Source organism: Stegodyphus dumicola, chromosome 6, assembly GCF_044657685.1.
Source record: "Stegodyphus dumicola isolate Sdum_Otavi_A_Nest chromosome 6, ASM4465768v1".
NCBI classification, from domain to species: domain Eukaryota; kingdom Metazoa; phylum Arthropoda; class Arachnida; order Araneae; family Eresidae; genus Stegodyphus; species Stegodyphus dumicola.
In genome coordinates this window covers 45,717,366-45,730,144 of record NC_140773.1, presented here as the reverse complement: position 1 = coordinate 45,730,144, position 12,779 = coordinate 45,717,366, and the positions used below count along the sequence as shown (strand labels likewise).

General features: G+C 31.6%; 1 protein-coding gene across 1 annotated transcript in view; it reads right to left on the bottom strand.

The window, feature by feature from the left end:
• Positions 1 to 797: 797 nt before the first annotated feature.
• Pu (GTP cyclohydrolase punch) overlaps positions 798 to 12,779 on the bottom strand; it is a 125,461-nt gene continuing 113,479 nt past the window's right edge. Inside the window, exon 6 of the mRNA XM_085818273.1 lies at positions 798 to 3,967. Coding sequence (XP_085674399.1) covers positions 3,886 to 3,967 — 82 coding nt within the window. The 3' untranslated portion in view covers positions 798 to 3,885. The remainder of the gene's footprint in view (positions 3,968 to 12,779) is intronic.

The window sequence follows — 12,779 nt, the reverse complement described above, 5'->3', positions numbered from 1 at the left end:
ATGCGTTGTGATTTATAAGGACCGGATTAGCCTCGTGTTGAACTGGTGATGATCATGAGTAATAATTAAATAAAACACACATTTGTTATCCAATGTATATATCTTAAATTTTATTAAGTTTCTTAAGTGGAAAAGTAAACAAAATTATCAAACAAAGTATACCAAGAATAATTAGGAATAACTGTCCTCTGGGATTTATTGAATAATTAAGTGAATTTGCTACACAATACAAGTAATACCATAATTAATTTACCCATTTAGCACAGCCAACGTACATTACGTGGATAGACTGGAATTTTCTTGAAACTCACCTGGAAAACCTGGAAAAGTCAGGGAATTTCTTTCTCCTGTTAGAGTGGCAACCCTGTCTTATGTTCAGTGGTTGTGTCCTATTTTCAAGGCCTGACAAATGGCATCTTCCAACAAGATAATGCAAGACCACATTGCATTGTGACCGTCCTCAATATACAGGGTATTTGATTGCTGTCCTGGTCTACTCTATCTCTAATCTGTTACCCATTGAAAACATTTGATCATGAGTTGCGGAGATATTGGCCTGCCTCTCGTGTCCAGCTAATATGGTTAATGAAGTGTGTTATAGACTTGAAGCAGCATGGAATGAGTTGCCTGTTTCTGTCATTCAAGCTGAGTTCGACTCCATGCCTAATCGGGTAATGGCCGTTTTAGCTGCCAAGGGCTGGCAGCTGTTTCTACTGATTCCGCACCCATATAAACCCCCAGACTGCTTACAAATTCGATCATTTTGTTTTCATGCCATATTGTTTATGCACAATATCTTTTTTTTTTTTTTTTTTTTTTTATTTGCTTTCCTTTATGGTGTTGCACTTTTAATGGCCAGCAATGTATATAGGTATTATATTTGCTTTATTACTATGAAAAATAATGCAGATATTTTTATGGTAGTATTTACTATAATAAGCATGATTGAGGACAGTGCATGCCAGACAGGACATTATTCAATAATAAAACCTTTTGATGAATTTTAAATATATTATTGGAATGGAAATGAATTTAAAGTTTTATATCTATTCATAAATTTCTTGAATAGAAATTTTATTTCATATATTCCTTGAATAGCTTCTTCCTTTTTTTTTTTTTTTTTTTTTTTTTTTTTTTTTTTTTTTAATTTTGTATTTCCTTTTATTAACTTCTGGTAACTTTTAATAATTATTTCATCTGATGCAAACAGTTATTTTAAAAAGTAATTTTTTAATGATTGCCAAAAAATTGTTTGTTTATTACATTCTTTTATAATTAGTTTATTAATATTTAGTTACCTGTTTGATACAAAAAATTAGTTACCTTTTGATAACAAACTTATAAAGTGGAATGGTTTTTAAGAAGCTAAAAATATTATTGCTTCGAGACATTAAAAACGCAAGTTCATTCGACCCAGCAGAACGGGAGATATAAAACTGGCTCTTCTCTCCCCCCCCCCCAGTGTACATCTGCATGTTTTTTATGGATAAATTTGAAGGTTCTTGCATAATTTTTATAATTCTGAATGCTCTTATATTACTTGCACAAACGTCTCACTTATCGATAATTTCCTTTACTGGCATAGTCATCAGAACAGAACTTGGTCGTAAAGTGAGAAGCACCTTCATGTATACTGTTTGATTTTTGAATTGAAGGCAAAGCACCTGTATATATTGAATGATTTTTGAATTCTGTATGATATATAAATACGTAATGGAAAAAAAAAATTTTGATTTTAGAAGAATTTAATGACTTGGGGGGGGGGAAGAAACTCATGACCACGAATAAAAGTGGAAAAATAATTTTCAATAGTTTTATAATGCTTACTACATGTCTTAGAAAAGTATTTTTTACTCATGTATTACTGAAGCAGGGTACTGTGGTAATTATGTTCATAAAAACATTTGTGATTAACATTTACAGATATATTTAACCATACTCATCTTAATCTATTTCAGATAAGTGCAAGATTTTACTAGCTGAATTACTTTAGTGTGATGGATTTTGGTGAAATGTCCTTTACCTATAAGTAATTTCAGCTAGTTTTTTTAAATATGAATTGTTGTCATTTTGATATTTAAGAATTAATGAAGTTGAGTATTTTTATTTTTTAAAATTTGTTATGACTTTATTCTGAATATTATTGGATAAATGTAAATATTCTTTCATTTTTACTTCAAGAAAAATATTAAATTCGTCTCTTGGTGAATGAGTTTTTACATTTGCCGTAAAGTTTTTTTGCCTTCAAGTAATAAAATACTTTAATTGAATAATAATAATTTAATTGAATATAAGTGATATGCAGTATGCATGCAATCAACTTTTATTATATAGTAGAATTTTTGGATGTAGCACATTCTAAACTGTACATTCGTACTTTGATCAGATCGGCATTTGTCTTTTCAACCATTATGATGCTATTTATGTATCCCTGAAATAATAGAACTTTGTTTAGGCTACTCTAATATCTAGAACAGGGGTCAGTAAACTTTTATTAGAAAAGGCCAAGTTGTAAAATCCAGGCTTAGTCGGCCAAGTAGCAAACACGAAGATATAAATGGGCAATTTTGTCATACAGCAAAAAAAGTACCTTTTTTTTTTTAATTATTTAAACAATTTTTTTATTATGACTTTTACATGATATTTATACACATTTTACTAACTTATCCCCCCCCAAAAAAATCTAAAAATTTTGAGATTTTACATTATGCCCAAAGAGGAAATTTTTTAATGTTTTGGCTGTTACCTTTATTAAGTATGCCATTCTTTGCACTTAAGCCACATAAAATTCAGTTCAACAGTAGTATTACAAAATATCTAAAAATGGCATATCTTCAGAATTTCCGATAGATAGTGTCACATGCTGGAGATTAAGAAAAAATTCTGTACAGTGTTGCAATTGCTCGCTTTGAAATCATTGAGTTTGTTAATAAAAAATTTCGTAGTTTTACAAAATATGAATTAGATAATATAATATTTAAAATTCGGGCTTCCAGGTGCCCTTGTTCAGGTGGAGGATTACATTATTCAAAATTTAATGGCTATAGGTACCGTAGTTTTTTCATAATGCGAGAAAAATTCACACATTTATGCAAATTCTCTATTACTTAATTTCGTTAAATATAATACAGATATCTATGCCATCCATTATATTCGGTGGCAAAAATTTAAAGTGATACGCCATTTATAAAGAAATGACGGAAAATGCCGCTTCGAGATTAATAGCTTTTCTGAACTTTTAAAGTTCTCCTTTAGGCTAAAAAGTATAAAAAATTTACATTTACATAAAAAAAATCATATTTAATTATATTAAAATTTCTAATGCAAAGAATGTAATTGTTTTTTCGGAGATAATGTTTCATAATATTGGGGTTTGAAATTAATATTTTCTGCCATTAAAGTTTACAAATAGTTATCTGTTAACAATTTGTTTTAACGGCGGCACAAGCCATTTTAGGCTTTCACCACTACTAAGGTCCGGAAGTGGTGGTCATTTTATTATGGAGACGCCAAATAGCCGGCTGGCTTTACTTCCTATGAGGACACAGACAATTCACATCCATGCTTTCTCCGGGATTCAAACCCGGCCCCTTTCAGCTGCTAATAATTTATCTCAATTCTAATTTACATTTATTTTAATTTACATACTTCATTTTCAAAAATGTCTCTCGCATTCATAAGTATTCCCAAATACAGATATCCATTGTCCAGATTTTAAACATTCTTCACAACCATAAAAAATTGTCTAAGTAATCCTGTTATGGTTTCTTCTTTCTGTCATCAGTTGTGACTTGTTTTAACTTACATTGAAAGATGGTTCCATTGAAAATTATGTTTTTTTCCATTTCCCTGAAGATATCTTCACCTGTAGTTGTTCCACGCAGACTACAGTACAAAGTACGAAATCCGGACTCTTCGGCGACTCCGGATTTGGGATTTTTCCGGATAACAGATCATCAATTTAAATCTGTAAGATGGCATGCAGAAATTATACAATTAAAAATATGAAATCGTAATTTATAAAATAAAGAACAGTTATCAAAATTTCCCCCCAAAAAGCTTAATATTTATTTATTTGCTTTATTAAACATTTCCTTCAATTCATTACCTAAGTTGTTTAAGTTGCTTCCATAAAAAATTCAAAAAGTTCCTTTTTTTTTAAATCTCATATACAGTTTAACTTTCCAAGGCCATACTCCTCGCATAATTTTGAGACAGACAGATGCTTTTATCCATTTTTTGCAGCAAGTCCACTTTTGTTTAATGGACATTGAAAGATGGTTTCGCTTTGTAGATTCTCTGGCAGCTCCAGGACTAGAAACTCTTTTCGATATAATTGAAAGTTTAAGCTTAATTTTTATAAAATTGCTGTAATAATAACAGTCTGAAAAAAATAATAAGCTGGATCAAATTAGAAGATTAAGGAGTAGCACAGTCTGCTACATTAACTGAAATGACTTAGAATCAGTTCAGATAATTTTAGCCTAGCTTAATAGTGTCTGTTATACAGTCAAAAGTCGTTAATCCGGACTCGTCGGGACTTCAGCGATTCCGGATTATAGATTTTTCCGGATTATAGATCATCAGTTTAAATCTCGTAAGATGGCATGCAGAAATTCTAAAATTAAAAATATGAAAATCAAAATTTATATAAAAAAAGCTTAATATTTATTTGTTTACTTTATTAAACATTTCTTTCAATGTAAATTGTTTAAGTTGCTTCGTTTTATGTGATAATACTTTCTCTTTAATTCTATAAACAGATATAATTTCTTGTTCAGTTACTAAGTTCCGCTGTTCAAGTCCCGTTAATTGCTGTGCCAAGAATACCGACTAACTTGTCAATCGAATTTTTTTCGTTTTCACTAACCTCTCTGTCACATTCTTCATGTCTTTATCCATTTTTTGCAGCAATTCCACTTTTTGTTTGTTGGACATCGAAACATACTTTCGTTTGGTAGATCCTTTGGAAGTTCCAGCATCGGAAATTCTATTTGACATAATCGAAAGTTCAAGTTTACTTTTATAAAATTGCTCTTACAGTCTGCAAAAAATAATAAGCGGGATCCAATTCGAAGATTAAGGAACAACGCAATCATTAACATTAAGTGAAATAGATAATTAGATAATTTTAGCTTACACCGTCCGTTATACATTAAACGCGCAGGCGAAAACGTATTCTGCACTTGGGCAAACGCATATGCGCAGTAGTCAAATTCTTACGCGCACGTGTAAAACGCCTGTGCGCATGTGCCAACGCTGCGCATGCGCAGAAAGTTTTTAGCTTTGAGGTCCGGATTATAGATCATTCCGGATTATGGGTGTCCGGATTAACGACTTTTGACTGTACGTTATTGGCTGTGTATCACAAGATTGACGACGAAAACCAAATTGTTCCATTAAATTTCGACTTGCTCTTATTGCGTACTGAATTAAGCCTGAATTGTATTAGTTATTTACTATATTTATGTTTATTTCTTGCATATGTTTAAAACTAATTTGAGTCGTAAATAAATAAACTTCCACATATCTAGGCTTTATCTAGGGCCGGCGTTAAATACCGCCTGGTGCAGTCTATAAATTCTGCTACAAAGCGCCTTCCTAAGTTCTAAATTTTCACTATGCCTAAACTGTGTATCCCAGTGCTTCTCCCCCTAAATTAAAAAAACTTCTCATCCCTTAATTTTGCCGCTCAGTGCTTTCCCAAATTCCAAAAATTGTGTCTTCCGTAAATTCTGCCGTCCAGTGTCTTCCCTAAATTCTTCCCGCTTCTGGGTTTACGGTGATGTCAGTTATTCTTAATTAAAATAGCACTAAATGTAATCTTTTGGCCTATGAGTTTTCATACAAAATCTATTTTTAGCATATGAAAAGAAATTTTTGTTGAATTTTTCCCTGTCAACATTTCTTAGAGCATTTAAAACATCTATAATCATTGCCAAGTGTAATGTTAGCAGAAAAGGTTGCCTTACTCCTGTTATTCAATTACTAATATAAAAAAAAGTTTAGACATCACTTCATGAGTTATTACTGAAGCTGTCATGTATTGATAAACATGCGGTGTTGAAAGGGAAATATAATAAATAATGGCTCGCCAGGTTGCAGTCAGGGATATAAAATAGGTGAATGTTTCAGTTTGAGATGTAATGCCAAGCAGACACTCAGCTGCAGAGCCAAATTATTAATCTCACAAATTTATGCTTATATGATTGTTTTTTCATAACAATGTCTTTTATTTAGTGCCTAAATGAAATTAAGAATCGGAATTTCTAAGCAAAAATCTCCACACGTTTTATTATGGAAGGAAAAATCAAATGCGCATGCGTAAAGCATTCCAAAAAAAAGTTTGTGGCTTTGAGGTTTGGAGTTTAGATCACTCCAGATAAGAGACGTCCGCATTTCAGACTTTGTACTGTATTTATTGAAGCTAATTCCTGAAACACCGCTCAGTGCTTCCCCAAACACCTCAGATTTGGTATTGACCTTTCAAATAAATACTAGCAGTTGGCAGTATCAGTAATATCTATGATATTCAGTACCACAATCAGATTTGATTTTATTAATGCAGTGTTGGTAATGGTTTACATTTTGTGTCTAATAAATAAGCTATTCATAAGCTGGGTGCTTCAAATTAATTACATTGTAATGATGCATTCTGTTTTGAATTTCCAATTTTAAAGGTAATTAATTTTCTGTGGTTTGAATACTGTGTGGCATGCTTAGTTTGGTAATGGCATAGTATATTCTACTCTTTTCACTCAACTGTTATGTCATTGCACATTAAACATAACTGGCACTCCACATTTTACTTTAAAAGTACAACATTCAAAATCTACTTTTCTCTTCTTATTTGATTTTAAGAATGGTAGGGTAATAAATGAAGTAAAATAGAAAGAAAGAAGTATCTGAGTTCATGGACAGACAATACGACATGTATGGCTATAGCAAAAACATCAACACGCTCGTGCGATGCAGAAACATTTGCACAGCGTCACTTACGATCAATATTCAGAGCATTTCAAGTCAACTTTTGGCTGTTGCATAATAGCGTGTAATTTAATTTATTTTTCACGTAAAAAACAATATCATCCTGTGGGTCGTAGTTTGCCACCACTGATCTAGAACAAGGGTGGCAAAACTTTGATCTTAAATTAGCAGTAAGTTACCATAGTGTTTTTCATAGCTCATGAAGAAGCAGGAAAAAAAGGCTATTATAAAAGCCAATCTGATAAGTAAATTAAAGTTGTAATTCCTAAGTCTTGTGATACGTAACGTCGTAGTAATGAATTTTCTTAAAGGAAATTAATCAGCTGTTCAGAACCCTTTGTTCAAATTTGCATAGCTTCTGGGAAGTTACAGTCTTTAAATAATGCAGTAGAATTATAGCAGATTTTTAGAAAAAAGACTAATTTTATTTTGAAAATGAGATAATTTCAGAATGAAAATATGGAACAAATAGAATTAGCTGCAAAATTTATTCTCCATAATATAATTATTTGTAGAGATACTACTCATTAAATTTCCTAATTATTCGATTCCATTTAAAGTAATCCAGTTGAGAGCCTAAAGTAATAATGTCATTTTTGTCAAAATATGAAATGAGAAATGTAATAAATCTGCTATTTCAACTAATTTTATGTGTAAAGATTGTACCCACTGAACAGATAGAAACAAAACTGACATTTTAAGCTAAAATTATAAAATAGGACACAAAGCAATTATGTGTAATTATTGCATGCTTAAGTTTTATATAGTAGCTTTATAAAAAAAAAAGATCTTCATTAAATTTGCAAAGAAAATTTACATTTGTAGTGTATCAGATGTCATGACTAATAACTTTCACAATTTTAAGGAACAAATTGAATTTCAAAGTAATTCTGCAGCTTCAGACTCATGAAAACATTTTTAAATGTTACTTTCGAAAACTGCCTAAATGCAATACATGCTCCTTTCACAAGGGCAGATTCAACTGGTGGCGAAAACTAGTTTTTTCCAGCTTGTCCCATTCACATTGTGAACAACATTAACTGTTTCTTGATTTGAAGGTAGAATGGTCCTTCCTTCTCCGAAGAAGGGTGGATGAAATGGTTTGGCATACTGCATTGTGTGATTCACTGCATTTATGAAAGAACATGTTGCGTTTTATGAGTTCGTAGATTTGAAGTGATTGATGACAATTGCCTAAATGCAATATAAGCTCCTTTCACAAGGGCAGATTCGACTGGTGGCGAAAACCAGTTTTTTCCAGCTTGTCCCATTTACATCGTGAACAACATTAACTGTTTCTTGATTTGAAGGTAGAATGGTCCTTCCTTCTCCGGAGAAGGGTAGATGAGATGATTTGGCATACTGCATTGCGTGATTCACTGCATTTATGAAAGAAGATGTTGCGTTCTATGGTTTCCTAGATTTGAAGTGATTGATGACAACACTTGATTGAAGAATCAAAACACAATTTATTCATCGGTATCACACAGGATAGTTCTAAAGATGTGTTACAGTCATCGAAAAAACTCTTGACAAACACACTGAAACAATCAGCAGCACAACTTTCAGGCTATCAGGCTATAACTGTGGAGACAGCTTCACGGCAAAGCACTAAAGTGCAGCTCCCGACTCGGTTGATCGCTCTCAAGCTAATCTCTGAACTCAAAGCACTACTACTGAAATTAACATACTCTCCTATTCTGCATACAGGCAGTCTATATATAGCTTTAGACTGGTCTTCGAGAACATTCCCAGGAAAACTGGTAAAAATTCGTTCTAGAATGGTCTTGCTTCATCTGTGGCACATCACTAATTTTGTCACCAAATGGCCGATTTCACGCAAAATCTGGCATCCCTAACCCACTGTGCGGGGAAGCTGTCATACCGCAGCTGGGCATTTCGCAACAATATAAATTTCCGTCAGTAAATCTACCATCTCTGATGAAGCAGTCGTTTTCATCTAAGCAGGGCATACTTAATTGTAGGTGTGAAAATAATTGCAAGGGGGGTTAGACGGTGTTTTTAAAGTAAGCTTTTATTTAAAATTCATAAAATAATGACATAAAAGAAGGAAATAATTTATCATATAGTTTAATGGGAGCAAGAGATTAAATAATTCTCTTTACAAAATACATCTACAATTTTATATCACGAAATTGAAAGCATAGATTGCTGTTTATAAATTTATAAAGATAATAGCTTATGCTTTTGAAAGTGCAATTTGATTATTAGATTTCGTTACATAAATGCCCTTACTTTTGTCATTGATATATGTAGATGAATTTTGTAAAGATAATTATTTAATATCTTTTTCCTGTTAAAGTGTGTGATAAATTACATTAAAAAATAAACATGCTGATTAATTTATTACCATAGCATAAAAGATTAATAATATGAATTTCTAATTTAGTGACATTTGTATTTTTGCAAATGTATGAATAAATTTTATGACACATGTAATTCCAATTAATTCATATGATTGTAATTCCAGTTAATTTATATGATATACAATAACAGAGTGCGGAAAGGAATGGCTACATGCGGTGTGTAATGAATAGGATATTGAATGATATGATAGATGTGGTATCGCATTCTGCTACCATTGTAACTTTAAAAAGTACTCTTAAGTTTTGATTTTGAATTGTAGCTGCGTAGAATTTTGAGTCCATAGTATGTTTTGTAAAATGCTATGCTTGTAACTTTAATTGCTTAATTAAATGTTTTCAAAATATTAGATCACTATTGTGAATTCTGATGAAACAGATTTTAGCAAGGAAGCTATTTCACCATTCATGAATTCATTTACTCAAAATGGAAGAAGAAAGCTCATGGTGAGTGTTCTCCGTTTCTTTATTGAACATTTAGGAAAATGTCGGTTGGTATAGTTGCTACTAATTATTTTATAATCAAAAATTTAAGCTTAATATCACAAAATTTTAATTTTCTGATAAATTTAACTTGTAGTAAATGCTAATAAAACATTTTTAATCAGCATTTACTGCAAGACTACTGTTTTTTGCCATTATTTATTATGTTTTTGTGTTTGTTCCCCTGACTGAGCTGTCATGTACCATAGGTTAGAAATTGCTGGTTTAATTGGTTACTCTATGTATTTACTTTGGTTTTACATCAATGCAAAGTACATTACCAAGTTTATACATAAAATAGTACCTATATTAATTTTATTTTCATTATATTTAAAAGTACTTTTGGAAATAAAAGCTTTTATTCCCTACTCAGGATTTTTCTCAGTATAAAAGTGTAAGAAAATTACAGAATGAAACTAGCCAATGAACATGAAATGTAGAATATCTGATTAAATAGTAATGCATTTTGCATAAGAGTTATATCATAAGTAGTTCAGTAATGTTAATTATGCATTGAATTTAAATCAGTTTTACTTATTTATTATGAAAATGAGGTCTCCATGCAGAACATAAACTTTCTGGTTTTTCATATCTCAAGATTGCAGCTGTGCTTTCTGAGAATTTGTAAGAATTTTAATTTATGCATGCTTTTTTATACTGTTAACCATGCAGAAGGTGCATTTCAGATTATTAGATAAAAGTTCATATTGCTATTCATTAATTGTTTTGCCGTTTAGAATCTGCTGTTTTTCAAATAATGCTTTTTCAGAGAAAGGATTAAGGAGGTATTTTGTTTCATGAAATATGTTTCAAATTTTACTGTACATTTTTGTGGGTTATCGTGTAACATATATATTGGGTACAATTGAATTATCTGCCCAAACATCCCGCAAAGTCACCAATTGTTAATTACAGTCAAAAGTTGTTAATTCGGACACCCATAATCCGGAATGATCTATAATCCGGACCTCAAAGCTAAAAACTTTCTGCGCATGCGCCGCGTTGGCACATGCGCACAGGCGTTTTACGCGTGCGCGTAAGAATTTGACTACTGCGCATATGCGTGTGCGCAAGTGCAGAATACGTTTTCGCCTGCGCGTTTAATGTATAACGGACGGTGTAAGCTAAAATTATCTAATTATCTATTTCACTTAATGTTAATGATTGCGTTGTTTCTTAATCTTCGAATTGGATCCCGCTTATTATTTTTTGCAGACTGTAAGAGCAATTTTATAAAAGTAAACTTGAACTTTCGATTATGTCAAATAGAATTTCCGATGCTGGAACTTCCAAAGGATCTACAAAACGAAAATATGTTTCGATGTCCAACAAACAAAAAGTGGAATTGCTGCAAAAAATGGATAAAGACATGAAGAATGTGACAGAGAGGTTAGTGAAAACGAAAAAAATTCGATTGACAAGTTAGTCGGTATTCTCGGCACAGCAATTAACGGGACTTGAACAGTGGAACTTAGTAACTGAACAAGAAATTATGTCTGTTTATAGAATTAAAGAGAAAGTATTATCACATAAAACGAAGCAACTTAAACAACTTACATTGAAAGAAATGTTTAATAAAGTAAACAAATAAATATTAAGCTTTTTTTTTATAAATTTTGATACCCGTTAGATCATAATTGTTCTTTATTTCTTAAATTACGGTTTCATATTTTTAATTTTAGAATTTCTGCATGCCATCTTACGAGATTTAAACTGATGATCTATAATCCGGAATCGCCGAAGTCCCGACGAGTCCGGATTAACGACTTTTGACTGTATTAATTAACAATAATTATGATTAATTTTTCATCATCCTAACATGTGAAAAAAAGTAGCCATTTAAAAAACACTGTGTTGTGCCGAAAATTGCGTAAAAGAGCAAGGCATGAAATAAAAACATTCATAGTGAAAAAATAAAAATTCCTTAAAAGAACCATGCATAACGAAAACACTCAGAATTTCATAAAATAATAATTAATTACCTTGAACTAAAAATGCAGCAAACATGTATAATGAACAATTTAACTTTTTATCTTCTGAGTCTTCCCATGTGCACAGCAATATGTTTTAACTTAAAAAATATCAGATAATTGCAGAGCAAACTGGCATTGTTCTCCACGTACACATTGACCTGTTGTAACTTAAAAAAAACTTTAGAGAACTGCATAAGTTAATTTTATGAAATGTGCATTTCTACACTTTGCTAGTAGGTGAAGCACTATATTTCTGAAAAAATGCCACACTTTTCTTTCATTATTCACAGTGGCATTATGATTTGTTACAAGAAAAAAAAAAAAAAAAAAAATTCCACACACTGATCACAACATCCAGAAACTACAAACATGACCTTCAAATTTCAAAACGGCACGAATTAACTGCCACCACTATGGAGAGCAATGGCAACATTATGCGCTGATCTAAATGCATGCACAACCATTAGTTATTTTAGAAGTCAAACAACAAAAAATAGCATTATATTTGCAAATTTTCCAGGACTAGTTTCGATGGTTTTGACTAACGAACCATCTTTCCTCAGCTGCGAAAGTGCAAATGAACGAGGACTATGGTGCCTACTTTGACAATATAGTGCTTTGCTTGGTGATTCTTTTTAAAGTTAGGTGGATAATGGGATGGTACCACATATTGTTATTATTTTTCATAAATATTTTATTTATGCTATGCTTCAACTATTGCAGTTTTCTTCCCACTTTATCCTGTAGGTATAGTAAAGGTTTAAGAACAACTGGAGTAGTGTACGCATCAAGAAGGTTTTCATAGGCTTTTAAATTTTTTATGTACTGTAGAAACTTTTTAAGTGTTTTTTTACATTTCATATTATTGATTAGTATATAAACACTTTTGTTACTACTATTTATCCTAGTAACTTAAGGAAATGCCTGTAGGTTATGCTTTTGTGCTAAAGAT